At 38.3% G+C, this 18,785-nt stretch overlaps 1 protein-coding gene across 2 annotated transcripts in view; it reads left to right on the top strand.

Annotated features, from left to right (window-relative positions):
- Positions 1 to 8,074, top strand: part of Cog4 (conserved oligomeric Golgi complex subunit 4) — a 92,660-nt gene extending 84,586 nt beyond the window's left edge. The window contains exons 10-11 of one of the 2 annotated variants that reach the window (XM_067151338.2): positions 6,635 to 6,855; positions 6,976 to 8,074. In XM_067151338.2, coding sequence (XP_067007439.2) covers positions 6,635 to 6,855; positions 6,976 to 7,018 — 264 coding nt within the window. In that variant the 3' untranslated portion in view covers positions 7,019 to 8,074. The remainder of the gene's footprint in view (positions 1 to 6,634; positions 6,856 to 6,975) is intronic. The other variant, XM_067151337.2, reaches the window with a different exon arrangement.
- Positions 8,075 to 18,785: the final 10,711 nt, after the last annotated feature.

Below are 18,785 nucleotides of genomic sequence, written 5' to 3'. Positions count from 1 at the left end.
TTCTATCAAATCACTTAAACCCCCTGTGGGTGGGGGACGCAGATGAAGAATACACCCACAGTATCCCCTGCCTGTCGTAAGAGGTGACTAAAAGGGACCCGAGGGGCTCTCAACTTCGGAGTGTGGATTGGCGACCACGGGGCCCTTAGCTGAGTCTTCGCATTGCTTCCACTTACTTGTGCCAGGCTCCTCACTTTAGTCTATCCTGTCCGACCTCCCTTGGTCAACTTTTTCTTTTCTGACCCCAACGGTATTAGAGCATTCGAGGCCTAGGGAGTTTTTTATTTTCACGCCCTTCGTGGCCCATGCCTTTCTTCGTCCGTTACTTCGTCTTTTGAAGTGACGGATCTCTTCTTTCTTCTTCTTTTCTCTCTCTCTCTCTCTTTACCCCCTGTGGGTGGGGGACACAGACGAATAATACACCCACGGTATCCCGTGCCTGTCGTGAGAGGCGACTAAAAGGGGCGACCAAGGGATGATTGAATTAGAACCATGAAACTACTTTTGATTCATACCATCACACGGGAAACACCATGGGTTGCCTGTACTTGCGCGTAGTACCACTATATTAGGTACGAAATAGGTTTGTGATTAGTAGCAGCAAAGAGGCTGGTTTGTGGGTTTCCAGTACCCATGCGTCATACCCACGTGAGCAACACCGCGGGTCTGGGCGTTGCCTGCGAGTTGTACAACTATATGAGCGACACTGTGGGTCTGCGGTGCCTGTGATTAGTACCCACTATGTGAGGAACACCACGGGAATACTGGCACCCGTGACTAGTACACCTAGGTGAGGAACCTCATCGGTTTGCGTTGGCTATGAGTGGCACCATTGTGTGAGAAACACCATAGGTCTGCGTTACCTGTACGAAGTACAATACTTGTGAGTAGTACCATCTTATGTGGAACACCGTGAGTCTTTGCTACTGTTTATTAGTACCCCAACATAACAACTTTACTTGCGACATGTACCATTCTGTGGGGCCTTAGACATGGATTTTGGACCCCTTTAGACATCAAGCATCCTCGATTCAGGATTATGCTTTATGAGTGGTCCCTTCGTCAGTAATAATATTATTTATGATCTTTTTTTGTGTCGGATCCACTGTTTTTTTGTTTGTTTTTTGTTTTTGTTTTTTTTGGGTTCATGTCCATCCATCCATTCTTCATGATATTTTCTTATTTTGGTCAGTGGATGATTTTGAATTTTTTGTTGCCATTTCATTTCATACCATTAGGGGCCGATGACCTCAATGTTAGGCCCCTTTAAACTACAAGCATCATCATCATCATCATCAAATCACTTAAAACATGCTTATATATGTACAGTATTGTTTACGTTTACACAACGTTCTCTAACAGTTCTCCGTCTATGCTCACTTGGCTTCTCTTTTTCTCTTTTCCACAGTGCGTGAGTACAGTTTTCTTTTACACAATGTGAACAATACTGTACGTATATAAGTATGTTTTAAGTGATTTGATAGAATCTGAGATTATTCTTGTAGAACGAAACATGTCATTCTTTTTATATTAGTGTGTATTTTACAGGTATGTTTATAGTGTTATAATTTATATTGTAATTGCTGTGTGTTTGACAGACTGAAAAGTTTTTATTGCATTTAACTAAGTCGACACTGGAAAATGGCTTCAATCTTAACAAAAAAAACAAACAAAAAACAGTTTTCATTTTTACTAATTACCATTCCAAACTCCAGATTTTCATTCCAAACGTCCAGTCTCCTTTGTACTTCCTTTTCTCCCTTTCCCCAAATCACCACATCATCTGCAAATACCAAAGCATTCACTTCATCACTACTGATTCTCTGTTTTACCCGTTTTATGATTTCATCCATCAATATAATAACCAATAATGGTGACAGTGCACTTCCTTGCTTGAGACCTTATTTTGTATAAAATGTTTCAGAGTCACCACTCCCCACATGTACACTGCTTTTTCTCTCATGATACTACATTTTTATCTTGTTAATTAATGATTTTGGTTCATTCCATTTCAGTAGGCATTCCCATACAGGTTTTCTCTTAACTGTATCATAAGTTTTTTCCAAATCCAAAAATACGAAGATGATTTCCTTATTCCTTTCCAGATGTTTTTCCATTATCATTCACACTGTAAATATCAAGTCTATTGTTGTTCTATTTGGTCTAAAGCCATATTGTTCTTCCTCTAACTGTGTTTCTATTATATCCCTCATTCTTTTGTCTATGACTTTCTCCATTACTTTTAGCCCATGTGATAATAGGGTTATACCTCTATAATTTTCACATTTCTTCTTATTTCCTTTTTTTGAACAATGGTACAATGCTTCCTTGTTGCCAATCTTCAGGTATCCTTTCATCCTTCCATATGGCATTGAGGGCTCGGTATAACCTCTGTAGTCCAATGCTCCCTGCTGCCTTAATCATATCAGCATTGAATTTGTCTTTTCCACTTGCTTTCACTGCCCTTTCAAGTTCCAACCATGTTATCAGGTTCTCTTCTTTTTTTTCCATCTATTATTTCCATTTTCTTATCTCCTCCTTCATCCAAGCAGTCATCCTCATTATAAAGTGTTACAAAATACTGTGGCATCACCTTCTGAAAACCCTTTTTGTCATGTTCTATCGATCCATCTCTCTCTAATGCCTTGATTTTTTCTTGATTTATTCTTTTTTGATTTTATTACTCTGTATAGTAGTTTGATTTCCTCAACTATCTTGCTCAATTTTGTTGGTAAACTCTCCCCAACATTTCTCATTTTCTTCCTTGATACTCCTCTTTACTTGTAGTTTCAATCTTTTGTATTCTACATGTAACCTTTTTAGTTCTCATTCCTTTGATACGTTTTTTGCTTTTCCTTATCCATTTCTTTCTTCACCTTGTTCCTTTCTTCTATTTCTTTTTTTTATTTTGTCTGTCCACCACCGTGTCTCCTTTCCCTTAACCTTTGCTTTTGTTTTTCTGCATACCTCAATTGCTGCTTCCTCAAATGTCTGTCTTAAATTGTCCCACCCTTCTTCTCCACTTCGTATTTCCATGTTAGGCAACTTCCTTTTCATACAATCTTGGAATGCCATTCTTTTATCCTCCTCCAATTCCCAAATCCTGATCTTTGATTTCTTCTTCAATACAATTTTAGGGATTTTTACTTGTTTTAATTCCACAATTATGATCACCCTCCATACTTTTGCTGGGGATTATCTTTGTATTCATGGCGTATCTTCCCCATGCTCGGTCTGTTGTTATAAAATTGATGAGTGTTCCATACTGTCCATCCCAACTATATCGGCTGATCTTATGGCTATTCCTCTTCATAAACCACATGTTCTTTATTATCAGGTTATTTCTAATACAAAAGTCCAACAGTTTCTCTCCATCTTCAGTTCTATTGCCATACCCATGTGGGCCCAGAACATTCTCATATCCCATTCTATCAGTTCCCACATGAGCATTCAGATCTCCCATTATCATGATCTCATCTCCAACAATATGTGTTTCCAGTTCATTGAGGAACTCTTTTCTTCCATGCTACATCCTGTCTGTGGAGCATGCACGTGCATTATTATAATTCTTTCATTTACATACTCAACTTCAGCTATTGGTTTAACATCCTGATTCACTACAAATCCCACTCCATTTCTTTTCTCTTGACTGTTACCCATCCAGTACAAGGTGTACCCCTTTCTTAGTTTCTTCATTTCTTTCCTTTTCCATTCTACTTCATTTAATCTCGGGATGTCCAGTTTTCGTCTCCATTAGGTCAATTAATTCATTTTCCTTCCCATTCATTGTTATAATATTTATTGTTCCAAATTGGGTTTTGTTCTCTGATCTAACACTTGCACAAACATCAGGATTACCATCATACTGTGCAATTGTAGCCAGAGACTTGTCAATTCTATTTCTTTTTTTAAACTTCCATCTGAGACTTGTATTATAGTTGAAAGCAAGTACAATTTTACTCGTCTGCTGGCCTGCTAAGCCTAATGCATCTGAGGATTTTCTTTTGGGGGTTTACTCCCTTAGCCTTTGAAGATCCCTCTTCTGCACAAGGCAGTGGTTTCCTCTTCTAATTTTCGAAGAGAGGATGGGTTGCCTCATCCACCATCTTCACCATTCTTAAGGTCTCCTTCTTTGCCTAAGATGCTTTTAAGGTCTTCACCCGTAACCCTGGGCATGGGTTCCACATTATACCCCATGAGACTGGGTCCCTGCTCTCCTTCACACCGGCCTACTGATGTGGAGGATACCCACCCCCGCAACGTGGATACGCCAGACAAGAATTACTCAAGTGAAGGATAGGGAAGATGACCCTATCTCCCTTGAGCTGTGTTAATGGTTGTGTATGATGCCACAACCAATGTGCAATAGTATTCCTGATAAACAGTCCTACCCCATACTCTGCCCTTCCCTTTTTAACACCCACCAAGAACACTTTATAATCTCCTATCTCTTCCTCATTATCTCCCCTTACCTGAATTTCACTTTCTCGTCGTACATCCAGGTGCATCCTCTTTGCTGACTCAGCCAGTTCTACTTTCTTTCTTCCATAAGCCCCATTAATATTGATAGCTCTCCATCGAATTCCATTTTGTTTCAGATCAGAAATTAGATGGATGGCTTTTCCGGCGTTTGCTCTATTAACCAGCGTTTCGTCTTAGGTCTGACACTAGACTCTTCAGAGTGGGATTGTTTCCAATGAGTCCCTCACTGAATGAGAGTGGGACTCCATTACTCCCATAGGTCCGAGGCTTTTTTAAAATGTTCTGAGCTTGGTAAATTCATGAAGCAGGATGTTACCCTACTTGCACATAGTCCAGGTGAGGATCTCTCCTCTAAGGGGTTAGGGAACACCGGTGGATTGTATAGTCCTAGCCGCCTGAGCACAAGGGGGGCCATGACTCAGAATATGTCCGAGATGCTTACTCCCATTCCGTAGCAACTGGTATGCAGACTCTCAGGACCACTTACCAGGCCACTCAGCCGTTGCCCATGGTTCACGAACTAGGACGTGACTACAGTTACCCACACACTAGAATTGAGTGTGATTGACTGTTGTGAACTATTTCTAATTGATGATGATGAAAGTCTGGTAATGATCTAAACCAATTCTTATGCTGAAATGTGCATTGAAAAAGTTGTAAATAAATCTCCACATGAAAGGGCACGGTTTTGGAAATAAACTTATTCTTGTGAAATTTGGCATTTTATTGCGTTGCATTCCTTAATAGGAATAATACCGGTACAAAAGCCAGAGATAAAAAGGTATTTGCCACAAGACAGTTTTCTCAAAACATGAATAAAAAACAAAAAGAAAAGTGTAAAAAAGCCTGTTGTAAGAGGAAGTGTATAAATAAATTGTGCAGTAAGTTTTTAATAAGCATTGAATGTTACATGAAAGTGACAGTCTCACTTCCCTTAATAACTTCCACTAATTCTTTACTTCTAATAAATATATAATTTCTCCTGAGAAACCTCACCTTTCTGGTGTAAGAATTCTGAGAAACTGCCACTGAAGGGGTTAAAGGGACCCCAGAGCACCTCTATGTGTGTAGCGAGTCCCAACAGATTCAGTAGGCAGTTGAGTTTTGAGCCCTCATTAACTGTTGCAGTTCAACTACAGGTCTTAATTTTGACCACAAATTGGGCTATCAATAGCCTTAATGTTTTTATTTTTGAACTCTGTAGCAATTATTGTAATTACTTCCTTGTTCACACCAAACTATTTGAATATCAAACAGAATAAATTATCAGATCACATTGTCTTAGATTTTCTGAATTAATTTCGCACTCACCATGTGTGAGAAATGATTTTTTGTGATCATCAGTGGAAATATGGTATAAGGGGCATTGCTCCCTCAAAGTTTGATGCTAAAAGAGGGCTATTAAGTAGGCAAAACTGTATTCTTGAATAAAAGAATGTACACCTATACATCTGCCTCCATAATTGAGGTCAGTGTTGTTTTAAAGATGAGGTCTTGAAACATATGGAAGGGAATAAATCTACTTCCAGTCAGTAAAATTTTGGGTTCTAGTCATGCAAAAAGCTTACTGCATGGAGTATTAGAGGAAGCAATATGACTCTCATATACTGTCGGTAAGGTAATTTATTTTTTTACTTAAAAATCTTCCCACAACATTTGCAGGTTGCCATGATGTTGAAGAGTACCAAACATATATAATTAATTATTATTTAACATTAGATATTGGTATCCAGCAATCTTGGTAAAATCATCCTGTGTTGACAGTGGCAGTCTGATAGAAATTAGTCTTTTTTTTTCACCTATGTAGCAGATACTGCAAATCCTAGACTCAAAGAACATATGCATCATACCAAGAACCAAGATATGGAAATTTCAGCTATATCCAAAATCTTGTTTTTAAGGCACACAGCCCTTTCGGTACTAAAAGTGGTTACACCGCTAACATGACACAAATACAAAATTGTTCAAAATCTGTTTTACATGGCATTTCAGTTTGCTGATGTTGTGCAACTTGTTTCATCCCACAAAATCTTTACAGACCTGTGTAATTTATCTCACAGTATATTACAAGAAGAGGGTGGCTGAGCTGCTATGAATTTCAATAGCATTGTCATGTTTACTTTCCATTCTAGTTTTCTTTTTTTCTTTTCAGTTAGGAGGACTAGTATTTGACAAGGAAGTGCGAGCTTTGGTAAGCTACCTTACCAGCTCTACTTCTTGGTCTATTCGTGACAAATTTTCTCGCCTCACTCAAATTGCAACCATACTCAATCTTGAGAAGGTGTCAGAAATAGCAGATTACTGGGGCAGCAATTCTGGTCCACTCACATGGAGATGGACACCTACAGAAATTCGACAAATTTTGTCTCTCAGGTAGGAGTTTCCTCTAGTAAGTTATTTTGGGTGCAAAGAAGTAATTCAGTAACTATTCATAGAAACAAAGATTAAAATAACCTTAGAAATATTTTATCAATTTTTTTCCTTTTGTTGCAGGAGTGACTTCCGCAGTGAAGATATCAAACGACTCAAGCTCTAAACATTGCCTCCTCAGATAACTGAAATGCAAAATTATTGTAAAAAAAATAAAAAAAAATAACATAAAAAAACATATAAGAAATATATATTTATAAGCTCTAAGTGTTAAACTGATTTCAGCCGCAAAGAGAGATTAGTTGGATTTTCAAGTGCTGTATATAGATAGGGACCTCTTATTTTTGCAAATGGGTTTTTCACAAATTGTAAGGTAGATGTATTATAAATGCATTTTAATGTCTGTTGCACGATTTGCAAATGTTTTGCAGTCATGACATATTTTAGTCATTTTACACTATTTTCACAAATTCATATAATTCACAATTTTTTGCAAATTTCTATGTGATTTGGACAATTTTGCAATGGAAACTGTGATATATTGCAGGATATGGACAGAAGCGGTGATTGGGAATTAGTAGTCGGGGAGGGGGCAAAAAATTGTACAGACAAGTACCCGGGGGATCTGGTGGGTGGGCAGGGAGTACGGGGGGGTGTTGTGCAGTGTATATACATCAAAACTGAAGGGGAAGAAAAGCTGCAAATTTGTGAGTTTTTTTAATGTTCTGTGAGCAAATTTCGATAGTCGACAGAGAGCTAAAGGTTGACAGTGTGGTAATAATAGTTTTTGAGATTTAGATTCAATACTACACAATAAAACTTTCACCAAATGAACAACATTACACATGTATTACAATTAAATAGAAGTGCAGCTTGATTATACAATTCAAAATCAGTATTTGACTACATATTAAGAAACTAACAGACTGCCAGGCGAATGTCCATGACCTTGGCTAAAATATATACACCTGCTACCCTTCCTCACAGCACATGCATAGTCTCCACTACTTGCTGTAGTGCTACACAAATTGGTTAGTTGTGATGAACGACATTTTGTGCGTATTTCAGCTAATAACTTTGTTAATAATTAAAGAAAATAAAGGAAAGAATTAGCTGATAAGACAACAGGGTTTGTACAAATTGCTTGGTTTTAATAATTCCTAGTTTCAGCCAACTAAAATGTAATAAATTGTAATCCACAAAGTGAGGGGGGGGGACTGCCCCCCCTTAATCGCAGCTTCTGGATATGGACCACCAATCGATCTCATTGTAATAATTGATATACAGTCAACTCTCGATAACTCGGACTAAAGTGAGTGGAGATCGGTCCGAGTTACGAAAAGCTGTGCCTAATGATTGAAAACTAATACCGTACATAATACAGCAGTAATATTATACTGAAGTTCAATGAAACAAAGTTATCAGTACATACCAGGTTCTGTAAAATGGAAACACAAATAACACAGCTAGGTATACTGGAGCTATAAAATTGATGCATTACAGTACTAGTTTTATGCACTAAGTATATTAATCAAGAGTCTGGTTCAGTAGGCGTGTTATAGGAGAGTGAAGATGATTAGTATGCCACCATGTTGATAGGTTTGAAAACTCTGCCGAGCTTCTTTTGTGAAAAGTTTTTATGTTGCCTGCAAACAATTATCTCGCGTGCAGCCCTAAAGTGTCTTTAGAATGGCTGTAGTTCAGCGTTTGAAATAGAGTCTATAACATCAATAAGTACGTCCAGAGCTTCATGAGCACAACAGTTTCAGCTTAGACAAGGGTTGTTCTTCTTCCTCCTCATCCCTCGTCCTTGGAAGTAGGAGACAGTAAATCATGAGCAGTCTCTTCTTCTGTCTGGATGTGGTAGCCTGGGTCTCTATCTTCTCTGTCTAACCACTCGTGAATGTCTTATTTAATTTAATTTCCGGGTTGAACCGTGTTGTTGGTTTCAGACCTGGAAGATCGACGATGGACCATATTTTCACCATGAGAATGACTCTGGAAAAGACATATGAATACAACGTTCGACTAGGGCATCTTTTTATAGATTTTAAACAAGCCTATGACAAAGTTAAGAGATCGACATTGTGGGAAACAATGAAGGAGTTTAAATTCCCACAGAAGTTAATAAAATTGACTAAGATGACCCTGGAGAACAGCAGAAGTCAGGTAAAAGTGCAGGGAAGTCTGTCAAGATCTTTCAGAACCGAAGAAGGCCTAAGGCAGGGAGACCCCTTATCACCAGTGTTATTTAATCTAGTGTTGGAGAAAGCTGTAAGATCAGTAACTACTAATTCGGGTGGTAATATTTACAATAGACTGATCCAAATTTTGGCTTATGTAGATGATGTGGTGATATCGGCTAGAAGTAACGAGGCACTTACAACTGCCTTGAGGGAGCTGAAAGATGCGGCTGGGTCCTTGGGCTTGGAGATAAGTGAGGCTAAATCTAAATATATGGTAACAGAGAGAAATGGAAGGAACACTGAAAAACTCCAAGTGGATGGTTACACCTTTGAAGCAGTAGATAGCTTCATATATCTTGGCTCAGTAATAACATCAGAAAATAAAGTTGAGACAGATATTGTAAATTGAATTAAGGCTGCCAACAGATCCTACAGAGCACTGAATCCCCTTCTGAGAAGTAAAAACTTAAGCAGGAAATTAAAACTGACTCTCTACAAAACAATAATTAAACCAGTGCTTATGTATGGGAGTGAGGCATGGGTATTGACTGAGGCCACAGAGAGGAGATTAAATGTGTGGGAATGGAAAGTACTGAGGAAGATATTTGGACCGGTGAAGGAGGGAGATTTATGGAGAATAAGAACAAATGAAGAAATAAGATTATTGTATAAGGAGCCGGACTTCGTGACATCAATCAAAATGAGAAGAATTGGATGGCTGGGGCATGTACAACGGATGGAGGAGGAAAGACTTCCAAGGAAAGCACTGACAGGACACCCTGGGGGCCGGAGAAGGAGAGGTCGGCCCCGGATGAGATGGCTGGAGGATGTGGAGGCTGATCTGAGGACCGTTGGAGTCAGGAGGTGGCGTAGGCGTGCTGAAGACCGGGACGACTGGAGAGCTGTGGTCAAGGAGGCCAAGGTCCTTAAAGGACCGTAGAGCCATGGAGTAAGTAAGTTGAACCGTGTTGTACTTGTCTGCACATCACGTACAGTTTGCCGACGTTTCAAATACGTTGCAGTATTCTTTGTCAAGGCGACTGAAATACCCCTACTTGATCCGAGGTAATCAGTCTCCCAGGCAGAAATTACACTACTAGAGTGGCCCTGATCTTGGCCTTTTATATCCTAGCCTTTCTGGCTGACGTAAGCCCTGGCTGTCTTGTGAGTATTCTGGAAAGTATGTGTCACAGCCAGGTAGTGGGGGCTTGCCCGCGCTGTTATGTAATGGGGTTGCGGCCCGTGTGTTTATGTTGTGGTCTGTATATCTTAAACTATGAATGATAGGCATCCAAGAATTACTGATTTTATATCCTTCTAAATTTATGTTGTTCGGATGTTTCTTGATTTCGATAGTCTCGCGGATTTTCCTTTCCAGATTCCAAGGGATAGCTGCTAGGATCTTGGTCTTGTCAAATGATATTCTGTGCCTAGTTTCGTAGGAATGCTTGGCTACCGCTGAAATATCTGTTTTGGTTCTTGGTGTGACGGATATGTTCTTTTAGGCGGGTGGAGATCAGACATTTTGTCTCATCTACATAACAAGCTCTGCAGCTACATTCAGTGTGATATACTCCAGGGGCCTGTAATTCTGTTGTGTCTTTTACTGGTGGTAGATAACGGGCTAGCTTCCGGTGAGGTTTATAGATAGTTTTTATGTTGTGTTTGTCCAGTATCTTGCCGATCCTGTCTGTAGTGTTTTTAATGTATGGCAGTATCACTGTTTTCGGGCGGGTCAGTTCTTCTTTCCCGTTGTTTTCTCCTGCGGCGGCCTTTTCTTTGTTCTCTTCTGATTTTTTAAGGACTTATCGGATGTTATTGAGCGAGTAGCCATTTTTCCTGAAGGTTCTCGTGAGGTGTTCTTTCTCTTCCTCGAGGTGATCTGCGTTAGATATCGCTATGGCCCTGTTCACCAGTGATGTTAGGACAGCCTGCTTTTGTGATGGGTGATGATGAGACGAGGCATGTAGGTACCTGTCTGTGTGAGTGGGTTTCCTGTATACTGCGTGACTCAGCATCCCATTGGAGTTGCGTATTACTAGCACATCCAGGAATGGTAGTTTTCCGTCTACTTCTATTTCCATGGTGAACTGAATATTTGTGTATGGAGTTGAGATGGTTGAGAAATAGCTGTAGGTTATTGTTCCCATGAGGCCAGATTACGAATGTGTCGTCCACAAAACGGAGAAAACATTTCGGTTTCAGGACAGATGTAGCTAAGGCTTTCTTTTCGAAGTGTTCCATATACATGTTTGCTATTATTGGAGAGAGTGGCGACCCCATCGCGGCCCCTTCTGTCTGTTCATAGAACTCCGCGTTGAAATAGAAATAAGTGGCGCTAAGGCATTCTTTAGCTAGTGTTGACAGGTCTTCTGGAAGTTTCTGGTCTAATAGCGGAAATACTTCTGTTAACGACACCTTGGTGAAAAATGGCGTGACGTCAAAACTTACTAATAAGTCCGTACTTTCAATTGATTCCTCCTTAAGGAGCGGGATGAAATGTCGGGAGTCCTTCACGTAGGTTTCAGTGTGTCCTGTATGTGGCTGAAGTAGTCCAGCTAGGTAACGGGCGATAGAATTACAGGCCCCTGGAGTATATCACATTGAATGTAACTGCGGAGCTTGTTATGTAGGTGAGACAAAACGTCTGATCTCCACCCGCCTAAAAGAACATATCCATCACACCAAAAAGAAGTCTTTTCCTGCAGTTGGCAAGCATAGAAGTTTTTACTTCATTCCAAACAGAAGCCCAGTTAAAAATTGTTGACTTGATGATGTAGGTGTGAATGTTCTGCAGTATTCTTTGCCCTTGCATGTCATCCTTCTTCGTCCTTCATCGTGCTTCAGGAACAAACAGTTTTGGAAACCAGTCCATTATGATTTCTTGGGTGAACCATGCATTTGTATAATGCACAGATAGAGTAGAGCACACAAGGTCAGTGAGATTTGCCAACTATAATTGATTTAAGGCGATGACTTCCACCTGCATTTGCATACAATAAGGTCAAAAGTTTTGCCTGGCTAAGCTATTGACTTGGTACAGTGCCCTCATGCTTATAAGCTTGCATGTTTTCAGGTGGAAAACGCCAAAACAGCCCAGTCTTGTCTCATTGCATAGTTAAGCGTGTGTCAATTCTTCTTCCTTGATAAGTGTGTCAAGTAGTGTTCTAAATGGTTCAACACTAGTTTTATCAGCACTTAGCACTTGACCAAACCCTTTCTTGTTTACAATACCATGCTGCCTGCACAAACGATAGAACCAGCCATCGCTAACTTAAAATATAATGTTCAATTTTAGTCTGCCATTTTTTTTTTTTTTTTTTTTTTTTTTTTTTTTTTTTTTTTAAACAGGGTCCAAGTTATTGAGCCTTTACTGTATTTCAATATCATATGTATTGGAAAGGAACAAGGAACTTATTTATTTTTGATATCGTGCTGTTCAAAATATCAAAATTGATTCCTTCGCTATCTAGCAATTTTATATACGCACATCATTTAAATCTTTTGGTGCTAGAGACTATATTGTATGTTCTGACTTGATCTGAAATTTTTAAACTGTCATTTATTTCAAAAATTAAGTTCCCAGAAGGGCACCATGATTTTATATCACCAATTGCAAATATTATATTCAAGCTATTAAGACCTTTCCAGACTGCCATTTATTTATTTATTTATTTATTTATTTATTTATTTATTTATTTATTTATTTATTTATTTATTTATTTATTTATTTATTTATTTATTTATTTATTTATTTATCATATGGCTTTTAGTACCAGGAATGTCTTAAAGACATGTTTGGCTCGCCTAGTGCAGGTTTTTCTATTTGACGCTCATAGGTAACCTGCAAGTATCGAGATGTGGGATAATGTTGAACAAAAATGTATTTATTAAGCTGAAAAGGACTTGAAATTTATACACCCTCACCCACTCTCACACATAAAGCGAATGACGAGATCAGCAATATTCTCATCATCGGCTAGTATGTGTTTGAGTTTATCCTGCAAGCCGAGGTTCTTAGGCCAGAGAGATCGGCGCACTCTGCGAGGATGTGGGCCACGGTGAATTCGGCAATACACTAACACAATGGGGTGTCTTCCCTCTTTAGGAGGTAAGCGTGCATAGATCTTCCATGACTTTTCTTCAGCCTACACAAAACTACGGCCTCTCTCCATGAAGGCCGGAAAGAGGACTTCCACACCGTATTTGTCTTCTTAATTGCTCTGAGCTTTCTGGCAGTTTGTGCGGCTGCCAAATTAGTTGCTTAGCGAAATGGAGAGTGAGGAATCTGCAGGTATCTGCCACTGGTAGGACACAGTTTCGCAAGCAGAGCTCTGGTTCAGAATGCACAAGCTGAAGTTGACAGAAGTGCACAACTGAGGTTTTCACTGCTGAGAATTGAATCAAAAACCATGTTGCAGGGCACACTCACTACCTGGCACTGGCCTTGGCGAGGGACTCAACACTACTAATTCCAACCCCTCCCATCCCAATAAATAAATAAATAAATAAATAAATAAATAAATAAATAAACAGCTAGGTATACTGGAACTATAAAATTGATACATTACAGTACTAGTTTTCTGCACTAAGTATATTATTGATGGTTATGAATTTAATCAAGAGTCTGGTTCAGTAGGCATATTATAGGAGAGTGAAGATGATTAGTATGCCACCATGTTGATAGGTTTGAAAACTCTGCCGAGCTTCTTTTGTGAAAAGTTTTTATGTTGCCTGCAAACAATTATCTCGCGTGCAGCCCTAAAGCGTCTTTAGAATGGCTGTAGTTCAGCGTTTGAAGTAGGGCCTATAACACCAATAATTACATCTAGAGCTTTATGAGCGCAACAGTTTCAGCTTAGACAAGGGTGGTTCTTCTTCCTCCTCATCCATACTCTCGTCCTTGGAAGTAGGAGACAGTAAATCATGAACAGTCTCTTCTTCTGTCTGGATGTGGAAGCCTGGGTCTCTATCTTCTCTGTCTAACCACTTGTGAATTAATCTGCATTTAGGGCAGTTGCCCAGGTGGCAAGATTCCCTGTCGTTTTCCTAGCCTTTTCTTGAATGATTTCAAAGAAATTGGAAATTTATTGAACATCTCCCTTGGTTAGTTATTCAAATTCCTAACTCATCTTTCTATAAATGAATATTTGCCCCAATTTGTCCTCTTGAATTACAACTTTATCATATTATGATCTTTCCTACTTTTAAGGCACCACTCAAACTTATCACTCTATTAAATCTATTCGTTAACATTCTAGCCTGGCTGGCATTTGGCTGGTTTTCGTACCCGTAGTGGTATTCGGTATTAAAAAGGCATTGATAACTTGGATGTTGCAGCATTTCATGAATTTTGGCAGCATACATGAGGAGCATCTGCTGCTGCATTCTTGGTGAAGATGGAACTTCTGATTTTTTAAAAATTTATTTATTTCAAAAGAGGCATCTGAGCCAAGGCTCATAATGGTGCAGTACAATTAATTACATTTGGCAACAAAGAGGAGATTTGAGAACATCAGCTTCTAGGACAAAAATATAATATACAGTACAATGAATAATAATAATAATAATAATAATAATAATAATAATAATAATAATAATAATAATAATAATGTATCATAGTGATAGAAATCAAATATGAACAGCAGTGATATAGTATACTAAATCAGTACTCTATAGGCTTGGCATTTTTACTTTTAGAAAATTAACAAGCTTGGTTTTAAAGATGGGTAATTTAACGGCTTCTCGAATATGCTCAGGAAGGCTATTGAAAAACTTTACAGAGAAATGCCATAAAGAATTAGTGCCATACTTAGTAGACTTTGATGATTTACAGTGAATTTTAGTAGATCCTCTTGTACTTTATGAATGTATATCAGAATTCAAGTTGCAAAATGTGTTCGAATGAGTTAGTCCATTTTTCAATTTATACAACATAATAGCTGAAGCTTTTTTACGAAGACCATCTAGTGACAGCGCATTACAGTACTGGTAGACCTGTATGGTTGGTGTTAAGGTGGGTAAGTTGAAGAATATTTTCAGTGCTCTTTTCTGTAAGATACTGATCTTTTCAAATTGTTCTTTACTGCAACATGCCCAGATATGATTAATGTAATTCAGGTGGCTTTCAATTAGTGCATGATAAATACTCTTCAACAGTCCACGAGAAACTTTGTATTTTAATCGGCTGAGTACACCAATAGCAGGAGTTATTCTATCTCACAGCATTGTGATGTGATTTTCCCGAGTTAGCGACTCATCTATGCTAAGTCCTAGAAATTTGGTTGATTGAACTTGAGGTATCACTTGGTCATAGAAACTTAAGTTGATGTCCAGAGGAAATGTACGTAATGGTTTGTGAAATATGATATAGTTAGTTTTATTATGATTAATTCTTAGTCGGTTGGTAGTAAGCCAGGTCTGAATTAACGTAAAGATATGTCATGTTGCATCTTTTCTTCAAGATTATATATACAATTCCCTGTGTAGAAAATATTTGTGTCATCAGCAAATAATGACAATTTGCCGAACAGCGGCAAGTTACCAATATCGTTGACAAATACAAGAAATAATATTGGTCCTAGAACAGAACCTTGAGGTTTACCAGTTGTTATAGTCTGCAACGTGCTTCCTGCTCCCATACAACTAACGAACTGTACCCTGTCTCTGAGATAATCTGTAAACCAGTTAAGTGCTAAACCTCTAACCCCTGCTGCATCCAACTTCAGTAGCAAAATGTTGTGGTCAACTGTGTCAAATGCTTTCTGAAGATCTATAAAGAGGCCTGATGCTACCATACATGAGTCTAAGGACTCCTGTAACTTAATAATAATGTCTTCCACAGCATTGTAGGTACTAGAGTTAGGCAAAAATCCATACTGATATGGATAAAAATAGTCATTACGTTGTACGTATTTTAATAGCCTATCTTTAACCACTATCTCTAGGATTTTTGATACAATGGGAAGGACTGATATAGGTCTGTAGTTATTAAGATCAAATTTATCAGACCCTTTATACACAGGTATGACCTTGGCAATTTTTAACTCACGTGGAACAATACCCTCACTTAACGATTTGTTGATTAACTTTGTAATGCATGGCATTAAATGCACAGCTAGACTCTTTAAGTAGGTTATTACTAATACTGTACACATCACTACTGCTGCTGTTTTTTAATTTTCTTATTATTTCTGCAACTTCAATGTCATTAGTAGGTTTCAAGAACAATGAATTACTTGGCCCATTTCCAATATTAGGTGATTTGTGGGTAGGAGTATTGGTAACTAACTTTTTTCCTATATTAATAAAATGGTTGTTAAATATTTTTGATATTTCAGCTGGACAAGTCACAACATTATCTTGAACTTTGAGTTTGAAATTCCTGTTTTTGTTAAAATTTGATGTTAAGATTTCATTGACGATTTTGCAAGGATTGTTTTTGGCATTACTTAATCTATTTATGAAATATGCGTTTTCCAACTGTCTTTTAAGTTTGGTTACCTGATTACATAATATTTTATAGTCATTTATCAATTGCTGTGATGCATAATCACAGCCCGTTTTTACTCTAAGTTGTTGCCTTTTTATTTTACCGTAAAGTTTATTCTTTTGGTCAATGAGGCTGGAAAGTGTCCCATTCATCCATGGGCAATATTGCCAACCTTTGAATGTCTTATTATTTGGTTTATAATTCTGATTTATAGGCCTACTGCTACTATTGGCTTCCTGCAGATAATTGTTAAGTTTATTAACTATCACCTTCACTGATGATCAGAGGATTGGTAGACATACAAGCATTCATGTTCTTCACATTACATGTTTTTGGTTTCAACTATGAATTTTCTGTTCTCACTTTCGGTAACAAATTGATATCGCAGACTATAATCATTAATTATATTATACAGTTTGCACCTAAGCATGATCTAACAGACTAGCTGTACTGTTAGTAATCCGGCAGAAATTTTCTCACGGCACTGGAGTGTGTATCGTAGAGATAGGATAGGAATGGTGGGAGGGGGAGTGTTCATTCTGGTGAAAGAAGAATTTGTAAACTACGAAAAAGTTAAAGATGAGACACATGAAATTCTAGGTGTAAGGCTCATTTCTAAAGATAATAGGCAACTTGATATATTTGGAGTGTACAGATCGGGAAAGGGTAGCACTGACGCGGATTCGGAATTATTTGATAGGATAGTCAGCTATGTGGGAAACGACATGGAAAGAAATGTGATTGTAGCGGGAAATCTGAATTTGCCAGATGTCAACTGGGAAGGAAATGCGAACGACAGGAAGCATGACCAACAAATGGCAAATAAGTTAATATGGGAAGGACAGCTGATTCAGAAAGTGATGGAACCAACAAATGGCAAATAAGTTAATATGGGAAGGACAGCTGATTCAGAAAGTGATGGAACCAACCACAGGGAAAAATATCCTGGATGTCGTGCTGATAAAACCAGATGAGCTCTATAGGGAAACTGAAGTAATAGATGGTATTAGTGATCATGAAGCTGTTTTTGTGGTAGTTAAAAATAAATGTGATAGAAAGGAAGGTCTTAAAAGTAGGACTGTTAGGCAGTACCATATGGCTGATAAAGCAGGCATGAGGCAGTTTCTAAAAAGTAATTATGATCGGTGGAAAACGGTAAATAAAAATGTAAACAGACTCTGGGATGGGTTTAAAGAAATTGTTGAGGAATGCGAAAACAGGTTTGTACCATTAAGGTTGGTAAGGAATGGTCAAGACCCACCTTATTATAATAGAGAAATAAAGAGACTAAGAAGGAGGTGCAGACTGGAAAGAAATAGAGTTAGAAATGGCTGTGGAAGTAAGGAGAAATTGAAGGAACTTACTAGAAAATTGAATCTAGCAAAGAAGGCAGCTAAGGATAACATGATGGCAAGCATAATTGGCAGTCATACGAATTTTAGTGAAAAATGGAAGGGTATGTATAGGTATTTTAAGGCAGAAACAGGTTACAAGAAGGACATTCCAGGAATAATTAATGAACAAGGGGAGTGTGTAAGTGAGGATCTTCAAAAGGCAGAAGTATTCAGTCAGCAGTATGTAAAGATTGTTGGTTACAAGGAAAATGTCGAGATAGAGGAGGAGACTAAGGCCAAAGAAGTAATAAAATTTACATATGATAACAATGACATTTACAATAAAATACAAAAGTTGAAAACTAGAAAAGCGGCTGGAATTGATCAGATTTCTGGGGATATACTAAAAGACAATGGGTTGGGATATAGTACCATATCTGAAGTACTTATTTGATTATTGTTTGGTCGGAGGACCTATACCAGATGAATGGAGACTTGCTATAGTAGCCCCTGTGTGTAAAGGAAAGGGTGATAGACATAAAGCTGAAAATTACAGGCCAGTAAGTTTGACATGCATTGTATGTAAGCTATGGGAAGGCATTCTTTCTGATTATATTAGACATGTTTGCGAAATTAATAACTGGTTCGATAGAAGGCAATTCGGTTTTAGGAAAGGTTATTCCACTGAAGCTCAACTTGTAGGATTCCAGCAAGATATAGCAGATATCTTGGATTCTGGAGGTCAAATGGACTGTATCGCGATTGACCTGTCTAAAGCATTTGATAGGGTGGATCATGGGAGACTACTGGCAAAAATGAGTGCAATTGGACTAGACAAAACAGTGACTGAATGGGTTGCTATATTTCTAGAAAATAGATCTTAGAGAATTAGGGTAGGTGAAGCTTTATCTGACCCTGTAA

The sequence above is a fragment of the Anabrus simplex genome, chromosome 7, assembly GCF_040414725.1.
Source record: "Anabrus simplex isolate iqAnaSimp1 chromosome 7, ASM4041472v1, whole genome shotgun sequence".
Lineage (NCBI taxonomy): Eukaryota > Metazoa > Arthropoda > Insecta > Orthoptera > Tettigoniidae > Anabrus > Anabrus simplex.
Note: the sequence above shows the minus strand (reverse complement) of the source record. Positions and strands in the feature narration are given on the sequence as shown.